We start from the raw sequence: 24300 nt of genomic DNA on the forward strand, positions 1-24300 counted from the left end.
GTTGGCATCCCAGTGAGTCCAAGACTTTACAAAGAGGGGCAGTCCAATTTTACCCCGATACCTGCTCTGTGATGTCTGTGTAGTGGTATGCAAGCGTCCTTCAGAGCAGGACTCGGGTTTGTCGGAGTGTTGTTCGGCTTGTTCACTGCGGTCCTCCGGGGTGTAGCTTGAGCAGGGTGGGCTTGCCGCTCTCGGTCATCTGCAGGTAGGTGTCCGCCATGTTCAGGCTCACTGGAACCCTCTACCTGAGACAGTTCAAGTTCATCGTTTTACCCGTTGATATGCTCAGCTTCGCCATCAGCTAGAAAGAGGAAGTGGATTAGGTCACATGAGGAGACATAGAACAAGGATTGATCCCATTGGTTAATATGTTTGGAATGTTATATATGTTAACCCTTAAGGGTATCCTGTGTTTTTTTCTTGTTATTGCTATATTAAAATATCAATATCCTTTCTTTGCTGCTGAGGAATAAAGAAAGAGATAAAGCCTAATACTCGCCTCCGTGTCCTTTATAAAATCATGACTTTACGTCATTTAATTAGTAAAATCTGGTAATTTTCCTCCTATATCATGTCATGTCTTTCCAGACAGTTCAAAACAGCACTTTTCAGGCATTGCCCAACAGCATGGTGAGCTGCTCTGTGTCCACAACAAGATGGGCCTGCCAACCATAAAACAGGACTGGGAGCTCTCACAATCATAAAAACAGGACTGGCAGCTCTCACAGCCATAAAAACAGGACTGGCAGCTCTCACAGCCATAAAAACAGGACTGGCAGCTCTCACAATCATAAAAACAGGACTGGCAGCCCTCACAATCATAAAAACAGGACTGGCAGCCCTCACAATCATAAAAACAGGACTGGCAGCTCTCACAGTCACCAACGCCCAGCCTCCAGTCTGTTCTGGCACTCTCCCAGCTGTCCCTCACACGACGACCAACGGCTTTTCACTCAGCTTTATTAGTCCCGCTCCGCTGTACACTGACCAACCCGCCCGGGCTTGCCCTCACTATAACCAATCCGCCATCTTTGTTCAGGGGTGGGGCTCTAACAACCGTTCGCTGATCCAAGAATTTACTATTTCTACCGATGACTATTTGGCATGCGGTAAGTTATAATTTATTTATAACTGCACCCCATGCTAATTTATATCTGTTTGGTCGCCTGCTCCGCCCCCACCCCCCCTTTGCCCCACGCGCTGGTTGTCTGGCGGTGACGCGGAGTGCGCGTGGAGGAGAGTCCTGACAGACACCGAGACTGATGACTTCCAGGTGAAATGTGCCTGTATAATAATAGATATAATCTCATAACATGATTTGTTTATTTTGATTTCAGACGGTAATTTATGGTAAAGGATCAGGAAAGAGTATGCTATGAGAGAGCAGCCTGACACCTATAACGCCTGGAGCGAGATATTAGTACATCACAGAGTAGCTGGAGACAGTATGGCGTCAGTCTGACACCTGTAACGCCTGGAGCGAGATATTAGTACATCACAGAGTAACATGAGACAGTATGGTGTCAGCCTGACACCTGTAACGCCTGGAGCGAGATATTAGTACATCACAGAGTAGCAGGAGACAGTATGGCGTCAGTCTGACACCTGTAACGCCTGGAGCGAGATATTAGTACATCACAGAGTAGCAGGAGACAGTATGGCGTCAGTCTGACACCTGGAGCGAGATATTAGTACATCACAGAGTAGCAGGAGACAGTCTGACGTCAGCCTGACACCTGTAACGCCTGGAGCGAGATATTAGTACATCACAGAGTAACAGGAGACAGTATGGTGTCAGCCTGACACCTGTAACGCATGGAGCGAGATATTAGTACATTACAGAGTAGCAGGAGACAGCATGACGTCAGCCTGACACCTGTAACGCCTGGAGCGAGATATTAGTACATCTCAGAGTAACAGGAGACAGCATGACAACAGCCTGACACCTGTAACGCCTGGAGCGAGATATTAGTACATTACAGAGTAGCAGGAGACAGAATGGCGTCAGTCTGACACCTGTAACGCCTGGAGCGAGATATTAGTACATCACAGAGTAGCAGGAGACAGCATGGCGTCAGTCTGACACCTGTAACGCCTGGAGCGAGATATTAGTACATCACAGAGTAGCTGGAGACAGCATGACGTCAGCCTGACACCTGTAACGCCTAGAGCGAGATATTAGTACATCACAGAGTAGCAGGAGACAGCATGGCGTCAGTCTGACACCTGTAACGCCTGGAGCGAGATATTAGTACATCACAGAGTAACAGGAGACAGCATGGCGTCAGTCTGACACCTATAACGCCTGGAGCGAGATATTAGTACATCACAGAGTAACAGGAGACAGTATGGTGTCAGCCTGACACCTGTAACGCCTGGAGCGAGATATTAGTACATCACAGAGTAAATGGAGACAGTATGCTTGTCAGCCTGACACCTGTAACGCCTGGAGCGAGATATTAGTACATCACAGAATAGCAGAGACAACATGACGTCAGCCTGACACCTGTAACGCCTGGAGCGAGATATTAGTACATCACAGAGTAGCAGGAGACAGTATGGCGTCAGTCTGACACCTGTAACGCCTGGAGCGAGATATTAGTACATCACAGAGTAGCAGGAGACAGTATGGCGTCAGTCTGACACCTGGAGCGAGATATTAGTACATCACAGAGTAGCAGGAGACAGTCTGACGTCAGCCTGACACCTGTAACGCCTGGAGCGAGATATTCGTACATCTCAGAGTAACAGGAGACAGTATGGTGTCAGCCTGACACCTGTAACGCCTGGAGCGAGATATTAGTACATCACAGAGTAGCAGGAGACAGTATGGCGTCAGTCTGACACCTGTAACGCCTGGAGCGAGATATTAGTACATCACAGAGTAGCAGGAGACAGTATGGCGTCAGTCTGACATCTGGAGCGAGATATTAGTACATCACAGAGTAGCAGGAGACAGTCTGACGTCAGCCTGACACCTGTAACGCCTGGAGCGAGATATTAGTACATCACAGAGTAACAGGAGACAGTATGGTGTCAGCCTGACACCTGTAACGCCTGGAGCGAGATATTAGTACATCACAGAGTAGCAGGAGACAGCATGACGTCAGCCTGACACCTATAACGCCTGGAGCGAGATATTAGTACATCACAGAGTAGCTGGAGACAGCATGGCGTCAGTCTGACACCTATAACGCCTGGAGCGAGATATTAGTACATCACAGAGTAACAGGAGACAGTATGGTGTCAGCCTGACACCTGTAACGCCTGGAGCGAGATATTAGTACATCACAGAGTAGCAGGAGACAGCATGGCGTCAGTCTGACACCTGTAACGCCTGGAGCGAGATATTAGTACATCACAGAGTAGCTGGAGACAGCATGGCGTCAGTCTGACACCTATAACGCCTGGAGCGAGATATTAGTACATCACAGAGTAACTGGAGACAGTATGGTGTCAGCCTGACACCTGTAACGCCTGGAGCGAGATATTAGTACATCACAGAGTAACTGGAGATAGTATGGTTGTCAGCCTGACACCTGTAACGCCTGGAGCGAGATATTAGTACATCACAGAATAGCAGGAGACAGCATGACGTGAGCTTGACACCTGTAACGCCTGGAGCGAGATATTCGTACATCTCAGAGTAACAGGAGACAGCATGACGTCAGCCTGACACCTGTAACGCCTGGAGCGAGATATTAGTACATTACAGAGTAGCAGGAGACATTATGGCGTCAGTCTGACACCTGTAACGCCTGTAGCGAGATATTAGTACATCACAGAGTAGCAGGAGACAGCATGGCGTCAGTCTGACACCTGTAACGCCTGGAGCGAGATATTAGTACATCACAGAGTAGCAGGAGACAGCATGGCGTCAGTCTGACACCTATAACGCCTGGAGCGAGATATTAGTACATCACAGAGTAGCAGGAGACAGTATGGCGTCTGGGGCCCCTGTTGCACAGTGATGGGTAATATTTTGTAGCTCTGATTGCCCTGAACTACATTTCCAATCATGCTCAGACAGCCTTTAGCCTGAGAACTTTGGGAAATTAGTTCAAACAGATCTGGGATCTCAAGGTTAGCCACCCTCAGGTACATTGAGGCTATCTGTGGTGGTGGTTTTCATTACATTTGCCTTTTTATTTTTTTAATTATTTGATCGGGGATATGGCCTTAATTAAAAAGGGTTTAGTATTTACAGAGCCAGTTGTGAGTTTATAATGGTTATATCTGATTCACTATGTGTGATGTGATCCATGATGGGATCCTAAATTGGGGTGCTGGAGCTGCTACGTCTTAGTATATACATTTCATTTATACAAAATGATGGGCTTCGTACGGGAAAAACAGACCTTGAGTTAGGGATCGACCGATATTGATTTTTTAGAGCCGATACCGATACCGATATTCTGTGAACTTTCAGGCCGATAGCCGATATAATTTGCCGATATTCTGTACATTTACCATTTTGGAAAATAAAAAACTATTTCTAAAGGTAAATGCACAAAATATACATGCCACATGTAGTGGATGCAGTGTGTTTAGACAGGGGAGCTGTGTATGTGTGTGTAGTGGATGCAGTGTGCGTTTGTATAGTGTGTGTGTATATAATGCAGTGTGTGTTTGTATAGTGTGTGTGTGTATATAATGCAGTGTGTTTGTATAGTGTGTGTGTGTATATAATGCAGTGTGTTTGTATAGTGTGTGTGTATATAATGCAGTGTGTGTGTGTATATATAATGCAGTGTGTGTGTGTGTGTATAATGCAGTGTGTGTGTGTGTGTATAATGCAGTGTGTGTGTGTGTATATAATGCAGTGTGTGTGTGTATATAATGCAGTGTGTGTGTATATAATGCAGTGTGTGTGTGTATATAATGCAGTGTGTGTGTGTGTGTATATAATGCAGTGTGTGTGTGTGTGTGTGTATATAATGCAGTGTGTGTGTGTGTGTATATAATGCAGTGTGTGTGTGTATATAATGCAGTGTGTGTGTGTATATAATGCAGTGTGTGTGTGTGTGTGTATATAATGCAGTGTGTGTGTGTGTGTGTATATAATGTAGTGTGTGTGTGTGTGTATAATGCAGTGTGTGTGTGTATATAATGCAGTGTGTGTGTACATAATGCAGTGTGTGTTTGTATAGTGTGTGTATATACTGCAGTGTGTTTGTATAGTGTGTGTGTTTGTATAGTGTGTGTATATAATGCAGTGTGTGTTTGTATAGTGTGTGTATATAATGCAGTGTGTGTTTGTATAGTGTGTGTGTATATAATACAGTGTGTATTATATATACACACACTATACAAACACACTGCATTATATATATATACACACACTATACAAACACACTGAATTATATACAGTGTGTGTGAGGGGGCATTTTTATTAAAAAAAATTTTTTTTTAATTTTTATATTCAATTTTTTATATATATATATATATATATATATATATATATTTAATTATTATTATTTTTTAATTTTTGTTGTCCCCCCTCCCTGCTTGTTGGGGGGATATGTTAATCCCTGGTGGTCCAGTGGCATTGGCTTAGCTGGGGGAGGGGAGGGGAGTGGGCAGCATGCGTTTACTCACCTCCCAGCAGCTCCTCCAGCTCCCCAGTGTAAATCTCGCGAGACCCGTGGGCGTCAGAGCTGACCGCGGGTCTCGCGAGATTTACACTGGGGAGCTGGAGGAGCTGCTGGGAGGTGAGTAAACGCTTGCTGCCCGCCCCCCCCCCCCCCCCCCCCCAGGACCGCCGGGCTTGTAATGAGCCTGGCGGTCCTGGGAGGTATTATCGGCAATATCGGTATCCCTATTGGCCGATACCGATATTGCCGAAAATACCGAATATCGGCCGATTATATCGGTAAAACCTATAATCGGTCGATCCCTACCTTGAGTATGTAGAAATAAGATACCGCAATGAGAAAATAAAGTGCTTAGTAATCTGGAATACTGGAGCATGTGATAGGGCAAAACTTTTCATGTGCTGCCATGGACACGAATATTGATGGTCAGGTCTGCATCTCAGATTTGGAAATCTTTTTTTGGTCCTTAGAGGTTACAAATTACAAAGAGCAGCATACACATGGTTATTCGCGAAAATTAGAATTCAGTGCGAATTCATGGTGAATATCAAATTTAAGGTCAAAATAGCCAAGCTGAGGATATTCTCCAAGACAGTTCTTCAGATTGGCTACTCTGGCCTTACATTTGAAATTCACTTGGCATTTTCTCATTCGTAAATACCCTGACATTTTCAAAGCATAAAATATTTAGAGTTTGGCTTGGCCTGTAACGTTAATAGTGCTTACAGAAACCAAAGTCGCCACACAATAGTATTTTTTATTTTTAGATACCATAGGTCAGGGGTAAGCAACCTTCAGCACATAGGTGTTGTGGACTGCATCTAGCATAATGCTGGCAAAGCATCAGGGGATATGTAGTCCAAAACATCTGGAGTGCTGACTGTTATTTATCCAGAGGTACTTTGCTACTTCCATTTTGCTACCAACCTCTCCTAAAAAATTGCATGTTTCTGTTCTTTTCCCACACACTACACAGGAGTTATTGCTGTGCTTTTTTTTTTTTTTATTATTAACCCCTTAAGTCCGGAGGACGTAATATTACGTCCTGCAGGAACCGGCTCTAAACGCCGGCGGGCGTAATATTACGTCCTCGCCATAATGGCCGCCCACGTGGCCGGCGCTAATCGCCCGCTGCAGATCGCGGTCGGGGGGGATGCCTGGCCCCCCAGGCAACCCCCCTGTGGCCGGTGACCGCGATCTGCAGTCTCTGATCGCAGTGACAGGCTGTCACTGCGACCAGTATTAAGCATGTGTCAGCCGATTTCAAATCGGCTGACACATGCGGCCGGCGGCTTTCCCCTTCTGCAGATCGCGGTCGGGGGACTTACCTGGCCCCCCAGGCAGTCCCCCTGGGGTCAGTGACCGCGATCTGCGAAGTCTGATCGCAGTGACAGGCTGTCACTGCGATCTCAAAGCACTCTGATCGCAGTGACAGCCTGTCACTGCGATCAGTGTTACATGTGTCAGCCTATTGGCTGACACATGTAACTGGCACAGTGATCCCCCTGCAGATTGGAAGGGGGGAGTGCTTGTACCACCCAGGCACTCCCCCCTGTGGTCAATTACCCAATCTGCAGGAGGTGATCACAGTGACAGGCAGTCACTGTGATCACTGATCCTGTGTGTCAGCCAGTGATGTGAAATCACTGGCTGACACTGTCTCTGACCCCTGTCCTGTAAAAAAAATAAAATATTAGTTCAAAAAATAAATTAAAAAAATTACAGTTACAAATAAAATATACTTAGATCATATATATTATATATATATGATCTAAGTATATATATATATACACATACACACACACACACACACACACACACACACATTTACACATACACGACGTGTATTTAAATATTAATAATATATATATATATATATATATATATTAATATCAAATTACACGTAGACTGATACTGATTAAATATATATATAATTATTGTTATATATATATTTATATATAATATAAAAAAATATATATGTAAATACGTAAAAAAATAAAATTACAAAAATATTTAAAAATAAATAATTAAAAAATATATAGATGTGTTATTTCGTTCTAACTGTATTGTGATATTAATATATATATTTATATCAAAATACACGTAGAACAAAATAATATATATATCATAATATATATATATCTATACATAAATATATACGTATATATCACTATATATATACCTATATATAAATAAAAATATTAAAAAAAAATTATATATATATACGTATATATACACATATGTATATATATACATATATTAATTCTACACATATATTTATGTAATAATTTTACATAATTAGGTATCCTAATTAATTACAATTAGCGGGACCTGCCTGACAACCCATGCCGAAAGTATAGGGAATTTAATTTGCTAGCACTATATTTAACCCTATAACTTTCCAAGACACCATAAAACCTGTACATGGGGGGTACTGTTTTACTCGGGAGACTTTGCTGAACACAGATATTAGTGTTTCAAAACAGTAAAATGTATTACAACGATGATATCGCCAGTAAAAGTGACGTTTTCTGCATTTTTCACGCACAAACAGCACTTACACGGACGATATTATTGCTGCAATACTTTTTACTGTTTTGAAATACAAATATTTGTGTTGAGCGAAGTCTCCCGAGTACAACAGTACCCCACATGTACAGGTTTTATGGTGTTTTCAAAAGTTACAGCGTCAAATATAAGGCTTGTGTTTCATTTTTTTCACATTAAAATTCGCCAGATTGCTTACGTTGCCTTTGTGACCCTATGGTAGCCCAAGAATGAAAATTACCCCTATGATGGCATACCATTTGCAATAGTAGACAACCCAAGGTATTGCAAATGGGGTTTGTCCAGACTTTTTTAGTAGCCACTTAGTCACAAACACTGGCCAAAATTGGCGTTTTTTGCATTTTTCACACACAAACAAATACTAACGCTAACTTTGGCCAGTGTTTGTGACCAAATGGCTACTAAAAAAGACTGGACATACCCCATTTGCAATACCTTGGGTTGTCTACTATTGCAAATGGTATGCCATTATGGGTGTAAATTTAATTCCTGGGCTACTATACAGTCTCAAAGGCAACGTAACCAATCTGGCGAATTTCAATTTCAAATGTAACGTGCTATATTTGACCCTGTAACTTCCCAAAACACCATAAAACCTGTACATAGGGGGTACTGTTTTACACGTGAGACATCGCTGAATACAAATATGTGTATTGTATTGCAGTAAAAGCAAACAGTATTTTGACATCCACAGTTAAAATGTCACATAGAACAAAAAAAAATTAAAAAATTCTTTTTTTCTCCCATTTTTTTCTCCCATTTTTTTTATAATTTTTTTATATTAAATTATGTTCAATACCTAAATATTTGATGTTAAATGAAAGCCCTGTTTCCCCTGAATAAAATGATATATAATAAGGGGGGGTGCATTTAATATGAAAGAGGTGAATTACGGTTGGACAGACATATAGCGTAAATGCCAGGTTTTGTTTACGTTTTGTTCTGTTCACAACTTGTACATTTGGCTGCGGTGTTAAGGGGTTAAAGGGACCCTCTACCCATAACCACTTTAGCTTAAATGGATCATATAATGCCAGGAAAACAAACCCATAGGCTCCTGGCCACTTACCTGAATCCAGCGCCGATGTCCCTCGGCGCTGGGTCAGCCTCCACCCACGATCTTCCTTCACCGATGCCAGCCAGTGGGGGAGACCTAATTCGCATGCGCCGCAATGGCCACGCGCGCAATAGACTTCCCCATTGGAAAGCATTATTCAATGCTTTTCTATGGGATAAATCTGACTCTGGAGGTCCATGAGGACCTCCCGCGTCAGATAACGAACCAAAAGTCCATTTGAAGTCAGGAAGCCCTCTAGTGGCTGTCTGTTAGACAGCCACAGAGGGCAGACTTAGAGTTGCAATGTAAATGTTTTACATTACGGCACTAAGTGCAAAAGGGTCACAGTACCCAGACCACTTCAATTAGCTGAAGTGGTCTGGGTGCCTACAGTGTCCCTTTAACGAAGATTGTCTGTCCCTTAGTTTTACCTGAAAAAAGGGGATGTTTGCATTGCTACTTAATACCAGCCTTAGTGGCAGTCAATCAAAACATTCACTCGGGCTTCCTGGTGCGATTCTGCAAAGAGTGCAGGACCGACTTTCAGCATCTTCGTGCTCAGTATGAAGATGCTAAATACTTCAAATAGAGATACTTTGAGTCAATGCATCTCTATGAGGATATTCTAATTGGTGCAGCTCAACGCTTGCTGCACATGCACACTAGACCCCAATGCTCCTCTATATGGAAGCATTGAATTGGCTAAAATCAACTGTAATGATGATCTCAGCCGGAGCAGGAGAGGTGGCTGTAGCAAGACTGGTGTGCTGTGGGAAGAAAGTTAAGGGGTTACTCTAACGTCCATGACCACTTCTGGTTTTAGAAGTGGTCACTGTGCAAACAAACTGAATGCTCAGAATTTTAGCTTGAAAAGTTCCCTATACAGATAAATCTGTGAAAAGGGGGGAGTGGAAGTAACTGCTCAATAGGAAATGTAAAGAATAAATATGGATATGGAGGATGGCTCCAAAGCACCTTTGCCACCATATCCACTGCAGCAGGTTGCTTGGAGTGTTCCTTTAACCCCTTAAGGACTGGACTTTTTTTGCGATGTTGTACATTTGCGACCAGGCATCTTTTTACACTTTTGTGGTGTTTGTGTTTAGCTGTAATTTTCCGCTCTCTCATTTACTGTTCATATACAAATTATATATTGTTTTTTTCAGGACAAAAGGGGTTTTCTTTACATACCATTATTTATATAATCTCATGTAATTTAATTTTTAAAAAATGAAAAAATATGATGAAAAATTGAAAAAAATACATGTTTTTTTACTTTTATGTGAAAAATCTTTTATTCATCTACAAAAGTGAATGAAAAAAACTGCTAAATAGATTCAAAATTTTGTCCTGAGTTTAAAAATACCCAGTGTTTACATGCTTTTTGCTATTTTTTTGCATGTTATAGGGCTATAAGTACAAGTAGGATATTGCGGTTTCAAAACATATATTTTTAAAATGTATCAATAGTGACATTGTAACACTATTATCTGTCATAAATCGCTGAATAACACCCCACATGTACATATTTTTTTTAAAGTAGACAACCCAGGGTATTCAATATGGGGTATGTCCAGACTTTTTTAGTAGCCACTTAGTCGCAAACACTGGCCAAAGTTAGCGTTCATATTTGTTTGTGTGTGAAAAAAGTAAAAAACTAAATTGAACGCTAATTTTGGCCAGTGTTTGTGACCAAGTGGTTACTAAAAAAGACTGGTCATACCCCATTTGCAATACCTTGGGTTGTCTTCTTTCGCAAATGGTATGCCATCATGGGGGTAATTCTCATTCCTGGGCTACCATACGCTCTCAAAGGCAACGTAACCAACCTGGCCATTTTCAATGTAAAAATATTTGACCCATATATTTGACCCTGTAACTTTCAAAAACGCTATAAAACCTGTACATGGGGTTACTGTTATACTCAGGAGACTTTGCTGAACACAAATATTAGTGTTTCAAAACTGGAAAATGTATCACAACAATTATATCATCAGTAAACGTGCTGTTTATGTGTGAAAAATGCAAAAAAAGTCACTTTCACTGACAATATCATCGCTGTGATATGTTTTACTGTTTTGAATCACTAATATTTGTGTTCAGCAAAGTCTCCCGAGTAAAACAGTACCCCCCATGTACAGGTTTTAGGGTGTCGTAGAACGTTACAGGGTAAAATACAGTGCTAGCAAATTAAATTCTCTAGACTTTTGGCCTGGGTTGGCAGGCAGGTCCCTTAAATTGCAATCAATAAAATAACTTAATTATGTAAAAATATTACATAAATACGCACGTAGAATTTAAATATATATGCATATTTATATATTTGAAGTCTACGTGTATATTTATATAATTATTTATGTCATTTTGTATATGGACATATGAATAGTTCGTATTCTTTTTATTTATTTATATATACATAGATATATATACAATTTCATTCTAAGTGTATTTTGATATAAATATATATATATTAATATCAAAATACAGTTAGAATAACATTTCGTATAGATATATAATTTTTTTTTAATTTTTATTATTTTTAATTTTTTTAATTTAATTTAAATTATTTATTATTCGTATTTTATAATAATATATATATACAATATATATATAGTTATTATATATATACGTGTGTAAATTAATTATAAGTGTATTTTTATATTAATATATGTACATATTAATATAAAAATACACTTAGCATGACATTATATATATGATATATAGACATATATTATATAGGTATAATATATGTCTATATATCATATATATATATACACATATATAATAATATTTTTTTTTTATTACCTTTCACTTTAAAATTTTTTATGATTTTACAGTTGCAGGGAGACTGCCTGTCAGCACAGACAGTCCCCCTGCAGGCAGAGACTAGGACACCTATTGTGACCATGTGGTCGCCCTGATGGGCGATCACATGGCCCCAGGGGTCCTAATCCGCCATGGGGAGACTGTCTGGGCTGCAGGCAGTCTCCCCACACCGGGAGCACCGCCGATCGCCGCCGGGGGAACGACGGCGATCGGGTAAGTACATTTTAAATTTAGGACGGTTCAGGACCGTCGTCGGTCGGCAACGCAAAAATGCCGATGACGGTCCTGAACCGTCTTGCGTCCTTAAGGGGTTAAATGCAAAGGAAGAAAACAAAATGTTGTGCTCTTAAATTTGAGCATATGCAGGTACACTTTAAGGAGACATATCTAAGACTGATTTTTTAATATTTACATTGTTATTCACTTAAAGTGAGAATTGCTTGGAATTCAAATTGAATTCCAAAATAACCGAAAACAGGATTGAGTTGGAGAAATTTTCTAATTCGGCTATTTTGGGCTAAATTTTGAAATTCTCTTTGAAGCCCCAGCAACTTTTCACCTAAATTACTTTAGCTAAATAAACAGCTTTAGTGTATAGATTATTCCCCTGCAATTTCACTGTTCAATTCACTGTCATTTAGGAGTTAAATCACTTTGTTTCTGTTTATGCAGCCCTAGCCACGCCTCCCCTGGCTATGATTGACAGAGCCTGCATGAAAAAAAAAACTAGTTTCACTTTCAAACAGATGTCATTTACCTTAAATAATTGTATCTCAATCTCTAAATTGAACTTTAAATCATATACAAGAGGCTCTTGCAGGGTCTAGCAAGCTATTAACATAGCAGGGGATAAGAAAATCTTAAAGGACCACTCTAGTGCCAGGAAAGCATACTCGTTTTCCTGGCACTAGAGTGCCCTGAGGGTGCCCCCACCCTCAGGGACCCCCTCCCGCCCGGCTCTGGAAAGGGGAAAAGGGTTAAAACTTACCTTTTTCCAGCGGTGGGCGGGGAGCTCTCCTCCTCCTCTCCGCCTCCGATCCTCCCCGTCGGCTGAATGCGCACGCGCAGCAAGAGCTGCGCGCGCATTCAGCCGGTCGCATAGGAAAGCATTCATAATGCTTTCCTATGGACGCTTGCGTGCTCTCACTGTGATTTTCACAGTGAGAATCACGCAAGCGCCTCTAGCGGCTGTCAGTGAGACAGCCACTAGAGGAAAAAGGGGAAGGCTTAACTAATTGATAAAAACTGCTATGTTTATAAAAAAATTAGTTAACCCTAGCTGGACCTGGCACCCATACCACTTCATTAAGCTGAAGTGGTCTGGGTGCCTAGAGTGGTCCTTTAATTAAACAGAACTTGCAATAAAGAAAGCCTAAATAGGGCTCTCTTTACAGGAAGTGTTTATGGAAGGCTGTGCAAGTCACATGCAGGGAGGTGTGACTATGGTTCATAAACAAAGGGATTTAACTCCTAAATGGCAGAGGATTGAGCAGTGAGGCTGCAGGGGCATGTTCTATACACCAAAACTGCTTCATTAAGCTAAAGTTGTTCAGGTGACTATAGTGTCCCTTTAAGTGAATAACTCTGTAATTGTATTTTTCATACCGCACATTTTTCTAGTGGTGGAAGTGTGAGTGTTGTTAGACTCTCTGTTAGCAAGTTTTGACTGGCACACATCCTTGGTATATGGAAAAATAAAGGCTGTCAGCACACTGGCCTATGTATGATCAGTATATTGGGCTGACTGTGTTCTTGGCCATCAGCCCAGAAAAAGCTTTTGTAATCAGAACATGATCTTGTATGCTGTGCAGCCTGTGCACAGGCTGTCTGATGTCTGCTGCTTCAGCTCTGCTTTGGGGTCTGCCCAGCTCCAACACTGATGTCCAGTATGCAAAGAACAGTGAGTGTTACTTTTTGTGTATTTGTGTTTTTTTTTTTTTTTTTTGCTCCTCGGAAAGTTAGTTTTTTTTTGTTTTTTTTGTTAGTGTCAGGGATTTTGTTTTTCATTTATTCCTTCCGATGTAGTGTTGAACGTGGTCTGCTCAAGTACTTTGTTTCGGATTGTATAGGGCTGTTTGGGTATTCAAATAGAAAGTACAGGCGGCAATATGGCACCTGTCATGCCTTCAAAATTACGTGATTCAATTGCAGCTGTTTTGAATCAGCAAATGTGAGTTAGTCCAAGTACTCTTTGTTGGTAGTGTGATGACCATTAGTTAACTCATCTGTAATGTTTCTTTGCATGTATGTCAAGTTCTGTTTTGGCAATTTTCTGTATTTGATGTGGTGTTTAATTTAGGAACATTGCACATGTGCCCTTTAGTAATATAAGCCCCAGAGTTTAAAGCTATGCTGAGCAGTACAGTTTACGAAGTTACTATTTCTGAAGGGAGTGTTACAGTATAGATAGAAAGCGTGATATTATAACGGCATAATTCCTTTACTTATCTTTCTTTCATATTAATGTATTTAGTTAGGAAGTTCATTTCATTTTACTGAACAGATCCATTGTGCTCTTTTGCCATGGGTGTTTTAGTTGTTTGATCCAATCTGTCTTGCTATGTTTGGTTGAATCTTTTATTTTAAACTGTCAAGAAGTAATATGTTTACCTGTGTTGTTTTTTTTTTTTTATTGTATGACTTTATACTTCCTATTATTTATACTCAAGCAACACAAATGGGAATTATAAAAAAAAAATAAAAAAAATTAAGGGACACTACAGGCACCAACACAACTTTAGGTTAATGAAGCATTGTTGGTGTCTGGATCATGCCCCTGCAGTGTCTTTCTGGCATTTAAGAGTTAAATAACTTTTATTATACAGCCCCAGTCACGCCTCCCTGCATGTAACTTGCACATCTTGGCGCCTGGTATATGTGAGCCCAGCAGGCGGGTGGCTAGCTGCACGAATAGTAGGAGGATGGCGAGGGAGCTGTGATGTCCCTGCTCTGCTCCACTCTCCTGCCCTTGCGCACCGTTTAGTGAGGCCGGAAAATATTGAGCAGCGTGCGGGGGAGCAGAGCAAGGAACATCACAGCTTCCTCGCTTCCCGGCAGCAATACTCACAGCTAGCCGCCCGCCTCCACGATCCCCCAGCCCGTCGCCCACTGGACCCCACAGTTATTGTCTGTCATAATGTGAGTATATGGGTCTGTCATAATGTGAGTATATGGGTCTGTCATAGTGTGTGTGTGGTCTCTCTGTCATGGTGTGTGTGTTTGTCTGTCATGGTATATATGTGTGCCTGTCTGTCATGGTGTGTGAGTGTATGGGTCTGTCTGTCATAGTGTATGTGTGTGTCTTTCATGGTATGTGTGTGTCTGTTATGGTGTGTGTCATGATGTGTCTGTTTAGGTTACCAGACACCTTCCGTTCGCAAGGGAATGGTGTTTTTACTCGCCTTTTTTTCCCCCACGCCATGCTGGTCTCCCCTCTAATGGCCCTGCTTCTATGGCTGAGATCATTAAAGGGACACTATATTTACCCAGACCACTTCAGCTCAATAACGTGGTCTGGGTGCAATGTCCCTCAGGTTTTAACCCTTCAGATGCAAACATAGCAGTTACAGAGAAACTGCTATGTTTACATTTGGGGTTAAGCCAGCCTCTAGTGGCTGTCTTCCGGACAGCCACTAGAGGCGCATCTGCAACGCTGGAGGCATATTATGCCATTCTCTGCCATTTAGGAGTTAAATCCCTTTGTTTATGAACCCTAGTCACACCTCCCTGCATGTGACTTGCACAGCCTTCCATAAACACGTCCTGTAAATGGAGCCCTATTTAGGCTTTCTTTATTGCAAGTTCTGTTTAATTGAGATTTTCTTATCCCCTGCTATGTTAATAGCTTGCTAGACCCTGCAAAAGCCTCCTGTATGTGATTAAAGTTCAATTTAGAGATTAAGATACAATTATTTGGGGGCGGGGCCGGACTGTGGAGCTGAAAGGAAGCCATCTCATGCAGCTCTGGTCCTAAGCGTGAATAAACACTGATTTTCTGCCCACAAGCTGACTATTAACCCTGCAAAATAAGATATCTGAATAGAGTAACCTGCCAGCATCACAAAGAGACCAACCGGCGGCTGCAGATCTTAAAAAAGTGAGGAAGCTGAAAACTCGGGCCTACATGATGGCATGAATCTGATGCCTATTGCTGTGCCTGGAAGCACTCTGCACATGCTCAGTGAACGAGCATGATATGAAAGAGCCTGTCTCTCCTAACGTGCAAGAGGCGATCGGAGAGAACACGCTGCGGCCCCGCACCCCCACCCCCCACCTGTTAAATTGTTTCTTGTTTTTGAAGTTTTCATATGCAGGCTTGCGGTTACCAGCCTGCAATTGCGGGACGTTGGATGCAGCTCTGCCAGTATGTACTCAGCCACTACAGGGGAGACAAGACCTACATTTTGGAGCCTCCTACTTGCCTTGTCACGGAACGGATTAAACGACTCCTAACACACTCACCCAGGAGTCCGCCCAGAAATCACTCAGGAGCGCCGAGAGGACTGCCGACATGCAGTGGCATCATGGCTACCGGACTGTCTCGGGTCGGACAGGAGTGACCTCCATCTCGAGGAGATCCGGAGACCTGGAGAATGTTGCTTCCCGTTGCTGCGAGCCGGGCTGGTCTGTGGGGGACTGCGGTGGACCGGTGGCCGCGGGGCCGCATGGACTAAGCTTAGGAGCAGTGGCCGGCGATGGAGGGGGCCCACAGAGGCACCCTGTCTTACTTATTGAGACTCCACCGGGACAGTGGAGGTGCAGAGGCCGCCCAGTTAGTGGACTCTAGGAGAGGGGGGTCTCATGGACTGGGGGTACCTCGAGTGCCCGCTATACCGAGAAGCTCATGGGGGGGGGGGGGGGCTTTACCCGGAGCCAGGTGTTAATGTATATGTTGGCACCCTTGGGTGCCAGATGTTGATGCACTGGGCAGGGCCCCGCAGAGGCTTCATACTACAGCTTACATGTGACACACTGAGGCAGGGATAGCTCCCACCTAAAGCAGGAAGTTATTTTTACTTACTTATTTTATTTCCTTAATTACTTACTTGTGTTTTTTTTTTTTTTATTAATATAACCTGGCCGCACGTGCTTGGACCAAGATCCCTGGGGTTCACAAGAGGACCTAACCTGGGGATCTTCACGTAGGACCCTATCCCACAGGCCCCTCCACAACCCCGAGGGCACCCTTCCCATCTTTTTTATTTCCCCTTCTCTTATACTATCACATCCTGATTACCTGGAGCGCTAGAGGGAGTTATACTTGGTACAAACTTAATATGGAGTCTGGGCTATGACTACATAAGCCTAACAGTAGAATGGAGTAGGCCATACGCCATAGTTACTGACACAGTTTTTGCCACAAGATAAATCATAAGAACCCAGGGGCTCCCAGGTGGCGATAAACAGAAGAGCTGCTTCTTCTTCACTGCATTCTTCTTCCCGCACGTTAAGGCACAACGTTCATAACTGTGACCCTGTAAATTGATTGTTTTTTTGGAATATACCCTTTATAATTGCAGGAAAACACACAGGAAATAGGATAGAGCAAAGGAAAATGAACAATCAGACATACATAGGCGAAACACTGTGGGCTGACACTCGCCTTTAACCCCTTAAGGACACATGACGTGTGACATGTCATGATTCCCTTTTATTCCAGAAGTTTGGTCCTTAAGGGGTTGAGGGTTAACCTGAAAACTCACATAGCTCATACAACTTGGATAGCAGGTGGGCCTGATGCACAGTTGCAACCATGCAATTTTTCTACATACTTCCCCATACCGACTATTAGTTATCTTTATAAGACATGTGCTACTAAGCCTGCTTTACTTATATTAGTATTAATTTAAATACTTAACGTTAGCACTGATAGACTTACATATATAATATACTCGTTATTCTTAAAGCGGCACTGTCATGCCGAATCCCGTTTTTTTTTAACCCCCCCTCCCGCCTCCACTACATTCAATCGACCCCCTAGTCACCCCCAAATGCCCCTAAGCCCCCCACATTACCTATTTTTTATTCTCTATCTTCTGCCCGATCTTTATTCAGGGCGCCGCCATCTTTGTGTGGGTAGGTGAAGTCCCTGTGGGACACGTCATCTACCCACACTACACAGACTGTAAGATGCCCGCACATGCCCAGTGAAACACCTGGACATGCGAACGGGAATTTCATCTATTCATTCATTCATCAGACAGACTAATGAATGAATAGAAAAAATCAGACGAACAAACGAACACTGAGTATCAGTGTATGTTTGTTCGTTCAGTTTATTACAAGGAGGGAGCTACCGGCGTGCAGCTCCCTCCTTGTAATATGTAACTATAGAAGCGTCAGGGAGCAGAGCTCCCCACCACTTCATAAGCCCCCCAGCCCCCCCCCACTCTATGGGGGTCAATATGACCCCCATAATAGCACAAGGGAGATTAAAATCTCCCCAATGCCCCTACTCGCTATACCGCGAGTAGGGGCATGTCCACTAAACAGTGAGCAGCCTGCTCACTGTAAAAAAAAATGGTAATAAGGGGGGGGACCTAGCTCAGGGGTGGGGGCCAGGGGGGAGAACCCCTGTCGTGGGTGGGGGCCATAATAAAACAATAAAGGGGGGGGCCTATTGTCCTCCCGCCCCCCCGGCCCCCACCCCTGCGCGGTGGGTGGGGGCCCTAATAAAACAATAAGGGGGGGGGACCTATTGTCCTCCCCCCCGGCCCCCACCCCTGCGCGGTGGGTGGGGGCCCTAATAAAACAATAAGAGGGGGGACCTACTGTCCTCCCCCCCTAGCCCCCACCCCTGAGCGGTGGGTGGGGGCCCTAAATGAACCCCCCCCATCAAGGTGACTAGGGGTCCCAAGCCCCTAGTCACCCCCCCCCCCACCCAAAACATTCTATCCCCTAGCTACCCCCCTCACCCTAAAAATAGTGAGGGGGGAATAAAATAACTAACCTGTAAAAAAAAAAAAAAAAAAAAAAAATTAAACTTACCGTCTTTTTTCTAAATTCTTCTTTCTTCAGCCCCCCAAAAGGCCAAATAAAAATCCATCATACCCATCGCACTTTAAAAAAAAAAAAAAACGAGCGCAAACAAAAATTAATCCATGTTCACTCATGGAGGGCACGCCGCGTACTTAGCTCCGCAGGGCGGGTAAAGGCTTATAAAGCCTTGCCCCGCCCTGCAATTAGGCTTAGAACACACTGATTGGTTGGTTTAAGCCAATCAGAGTGCTCTGTGTCATTTTACACAGCGTGGGAAAATTCAAAAGAACTTTCCCACGCTGTGTAAAATGACAGATCACTGTGATTGGATGGTTTTCAAGCCATCCAATCACAGTGCTCTGTGTCATTTTACAAGCGTGGGAAAGTTCTTTGGATTTTCCCACGCTTAAACCAACCAATCAGTGTGTTCTAAGCCTAATTGCAGGGCGGGGCAAGGCTTTATAAGCCTTTACCCGCCCTGCGGAGCTCAGTACGCGGCGTGCCCTCCATGGGTGAACATGGATTAATTTTTGTTTGCGCTCGTTTTTTGTTTTTTTTTTGAAAGTGCGACGGGTATGATGGATTTTTATTTGGCCTTTTGGGGGGCTGAAGAAAGAAGAATTTAGAAAAAAGAAGACGTCAAATGGTAAGTTTAATTTTTTTTTTTTTACAGGTTAGTTATTTTATTCCCCCCTCACTATTTTTAGGGTGAGGGGGGTAGGTAGGGGATTAGAATGTTTTGGGGGGGAAGGTGACTAGGGGCTTGGGACCCCTAGTCACCTTGATGGGGGGGGGGGGTCATTTTGGGCCCCCACCCACCGCGCAGGGGTGGGGGCCAGTCGGGGGAGGACAGTAGATCCCCCCCCATATTGTTTTATTAGGGCCCCCACCCACCGCTCAGGGGTGGGGGCCAGGGGGGGAGGACAGTAGGTCCCCCCCCTTATTGTTTTATTAGGGCCCACACCCACCGCGCAGGGGTGGGGGCCGGGGGGGAGGACAATAGGTCCCCCCCCTTATTGTTTTATTAGGGCCCCCACCCACCGCTCAGGGGTGGGGGCCGGGGGGAGGACAATAGGTCCCCCCCCCTTATTGTTTTATCAGGGCCCCCACCCACCGCTCAGGGGGGGAGGACAGTAGGTCCACCCACCCCTTATTGTTTTATTAGGGCCCCCACCCACCGCGCAGGGGTGGGGTCCAAGGGGGGGGGGAGGACAATAGGTCCCCCCTCCTTGTTGTTTTATCAGGGCCCCCACCCACCGCTCAGGGGTGGGCGCCAGGGGGGAGGACAGTAGGTCCCCCCCCCTCCTTATTGTTTTATTAGGGCCCCCACCGCGCAGGGGTGGGGGCCAGGGGGGAGGACAGTAGGTCCCCCCCTACTTAATAATATGCCCCTACTCGGTATAGCGAGTAGGGGCATATTATTTACTAATACTAAGCAATCTTTACTTAGTATTGGTACATGTGGCTGAAAGACCAATTTAGGTCTTTCAGCCTTTTAGTAGATAGCTCCCTGATACCGTGGGAATTAGGGAGTTATCTACTAAGCGGCTGCAAGATGTAGCCGCGGCAATGAATAGGATCGGAGTTTCATTCATTAGAATGAAATTCTGATACGAACAAAGTGCCGAATTGCATCCTAACACCAATGGAGAAACTCTTCTCAGTCTGTTAGGATGCAATTCGGCAGTTTTGCCGGCGTTCTGTCTAAGTGACAGGACGTTCGGCAATACTGACAGGAAGCATTGTGGGAACAGGGAGGAAAGCTAGGGATCATGGGAAAATTGCTCTGACCAGCGGAAATGAAGCACACTTTGCTCCTCCGCTGTTCTGAGCTGGTCAAGCGGAGAAATCCTCCATAAGACAAAGAGTCCCTACTTTGTCTTATGATTTTAAAGAAAACTAAAGAAGACAGGAAGAAAAGAAGAACAGATCCTGAGAGAGGGGGAGAAGAGGAAGAGATTGAGGAAAGGTAAGTTCGGCATGACAGTGCCGCTTTAAGTTCATTAAGCACATCTTCATAAAAATGCCCACTTATTTTGTAATATCTGTCGGCAATGTCACAGTAGGTCATATTACATTCGCACCCTTTATCATAAACTCCTGTATACAGATATGGCACCTGTAGTACACTTCATGGACGCGTTGGTTTCCAGACTTGTAATTATATTATTGCTATCACGACTGACTTTACTGCACCGTAATGCTGCAATATTATTGTACAACAGCTTATATTGAAATAAGCCCACTGTTTATGTATGCAAAATGATGTGAATAAAAGCCTATCTTAAATAAAAAAAATAAAAAAATACAATTATTTAAGGTAAATTACATCTGTTTGAAAGTGAATCCAGTTTTTTTTTCATGCAGGCTCTGTCAATCATAGCCAGGGGAGGTGTGGCTAGGGCTGCATAAACAGAAACAGTGATTTAACTCCTAAATGACAGTGAATTGAGCAGTGAAATTGCAGGGGAATGATCTACCGTATATACTCGAGTATAAGCCGACCCGAATATAAGCCGAGGCCCCTAATTTTACCCCAAAAAACTGGGAAAACTTATTGACTCGAGTATAAGACTAGGGTGGGAAATGCAGCAGCTACTGGTAAATTTCTAAATAAAATTAGATCCTAAAAAAATTATATTAATTGAATATTTATTTACAGTGTGTGTATATAATGAATGGAGTGTGTGCGTATGAATGGAGTGTGTGCGTATGAGTGCAGTGCGTGTATGAGTGCAGTGCGTGTGTGTATGAGTGCAGTGTGAGTGCAGTGCGTGTGCTTATATATTAATTGAATATTTATTTCCAGTGTGTGTATATAATGAATGCAGTGTGTGTGTGTATGAGTGCAGTGTGTGTGTATGAGTGCAGTGTGTGTGAGTGCAGTGTGTGTGAGTGCAGTGTGTGGATGAGTGCAGTGTGTGTGAGTGCAGTGTGTGGATGAATGCAGTGTGTATGAGTGCAGTGTGTGGATGAATGCAGTGTGTATGAATGCAGTGTGTGTATGAGTGCAGTGTGTGTATGAGTGCAGTGTGTGTATGAGTGCAGTGTGTGTATGAGTGCAGTGTGTGTATGAGTGCAGTGTGTGTGTGTGTATATGAATGAAGTGTGAGTGTGTGTGATGCAGTGTGTGTTTGTGTATGTGTTGGTGGGGGTGGGCATTTAATATATTATTAATTATTATTTTTTTTATATTATTTTTTTTCTTTGTATTATTATTTAATTATTTTTTTTTTTTTTATTATTATATATTTTTTTCGTCCCCCCTCCCTGCTTGATACACAGCAGGGAGGGGGGCTCCTTCCCTGGTGGTCCAGTGTCATTGGTAGTTCAGTGGGGGGGAGAGGGGGGCTGGCAGAGCTGTTACTTACCTGTCCTGCAGCTCCTGTCAGCTCCCTTCTCCTCCGCGAGGTCTGTGCAGCTCCCTCTGTCAGCTCCCAGTGTAAGTCTGGGCCCGCGGCTCTCGCGAGACTTACACTGGGAGCTGACCGAGGTGCTGAACGGACGGCGCGGAGGAGGAGAGAGCTGACAGGAGCTGCAGGACAGGTAAGTAACAGCTCTGCCAGCCCCCCTCTCCCCCGGTCTGTATTATGGCAATGCAAATTGCCATAATACAGACTCTGACTCGAGTATAAGTCGAGTTGGGGTTTTTCAGCACAAAAAATGTGCTGAAAAACTCGGCTTATACTCGAGTATATACGGTATACACTAAAACTGCTTTAATTAGCTATCATTAAAGCAGTTTAGGTGACTATAGTGTTTAAGCTAAAGTTGTATTGATACCTATAGTATCCCTCTTTAACCTCTCTTGTCAGGAACACACATTTTGTGCTTTGCATTAACTCGGCGATCCATTTCTTTTTATTTGTACAATTGGCTCAGAGACCCATTTGTCAAGGGTTATATAATTGCACTAAAATAACTTTGTAAACACGTTTGATTACAAGTATCAGATGGGTCTCTAAGATGGCAATATTGCTTGTGTAAGCAACGTATTGGGCTGTAGCCTAGGGACATGATGAATATGTCACTGTTAAACCACTAAAATTACATGGAGTCACGTTTTTCAGTCTGAGCCAGGATTAAGACTACTGGACTGTCCATTATTCCTTTATGTGGCTATATGTAGAGTGATAGAGTGTTAGAAGATGTTGTCATGTTATATATATATATATATATATATATATATATATATATATATATATATATATATATATATACATATATATATTTTTTTTTTTTTTTTTTATTTGGTTATTAGTACACAATTATCCAATAGATTGACTAAATTTCTGACTAGTTTACAAGATGTCTAGTTTAATTTTTTTTAAATAAATGTCATATATAGCACTGAAAATGTTAACTACATTTATTATAGCTGTTACCAGAACAGCTAAATTTTCAGGTCCTACTAGCCATGTCTAGAAGTTCACTACAAATCTCCTCTAAAATGAACACTATACGGTCAGGAACACAAACATGTATTCATGACCCTATAGTGTTAAAATCACCCCCCCGCTGCACCCATACATATAGCAAAATCTTACTTTTACTCCAGTCTGCTGCTGCTGGCTCTGCCCCTGATCTGCCTGCTTGGCTGATATTATCAGAAGTTATGAACTGAGGAATTACAATGCATTCACATAGGAAAGCATTAGATTTCTTGAGACTGCCTAGGAGGCAGATTGGGGACAGAGCTAGCACAAGCCAAACACAGCCATGGCCAATCAGCATCCCTTCATAGAGCTGAATTGAATCAATGCATCTCTATTAAGAAGGTTTAGTGTCTCCATGCAGAGGGTGGAGACACTGAATGTGAGTGCTGCACACAGTATCACTAGGCTGTGATGTAACACTGCATTTTCTCTGAAAAGACAGTGTTCACAGCAAAATGCCCAAAGGGAATGATTCTACTTATCACACAAATACAATAAGTTGTAGTTGTTCTGGTGACTGTAGTGTCCCTTTAATACATACTGGAGAAGTATGATTTTCCAGCATCTGATAATTCATAGGATTTTGACACCAAGGCGCTGCATCATATCTTGTGTAGCTCCATAGTCACACTTTTTACTGTTATGGTAATGACATGATGGCAACAGTCAAGGATATCCAGGGGGGTGGGGAGTATTAGCTTTTCAGCTATACTTTTTTTAAGAAATGTGGCTCGCACAATGTATTGATAAAAGTAACCATCACGCAGTGCCTAATATAAAAGTTAATTACAATGAAGTTACGGGACCAATATATTATTAGATTGTCAGAGGCTAAAGCAGA

General features: G+C 42.9%; 1 protein-coding gene across 2 annotated transcripts in view; it reads left to right on the top strand.

The window, feature by feature from the left end:
* Positions 1–13822: 13822 nt before the first annotated feature.
* The window catches only part of CCDC9B (coiled-coil domain containing 9B), an 85266-nt gene continuing 74788 nt past the window's right edge, over positions 13823–24300 (top strand). Inside the window, exon 1 of one of the 2 annotated variants that reach the window (XM_063440281.1) lies at positions 13823–13945. Coding sequence is in view for 1 of the 2 variants with exons in the window: in XM_063440280.1 (XP_063296350.1) it covers positions 14154–14215 (62 nt within the window). In the remaining variant the exon portion in view is untranslated. Of the gene's footprint in view, positions 13946–14120; positions 14216–24300 lie in introns of those variants that run through there. The other variant, XM_063440280.1, reaches the window with a different exon arrangement.

Source organism: Pelobates fuscus, chromosome 13 (assembly GCF_036172605.1).
Source record: "Pelobates fuscus isolate aPelFus1 chromosome 13, aPelFus1.pri, whole genome shotgun sequence".
Classification (NCBI taxonomy): Eukaryota; Metazoa; Chordata; class Amphibia; order Anura; family Pelobatidae; genus Pelobates; species Pelobates fuscus.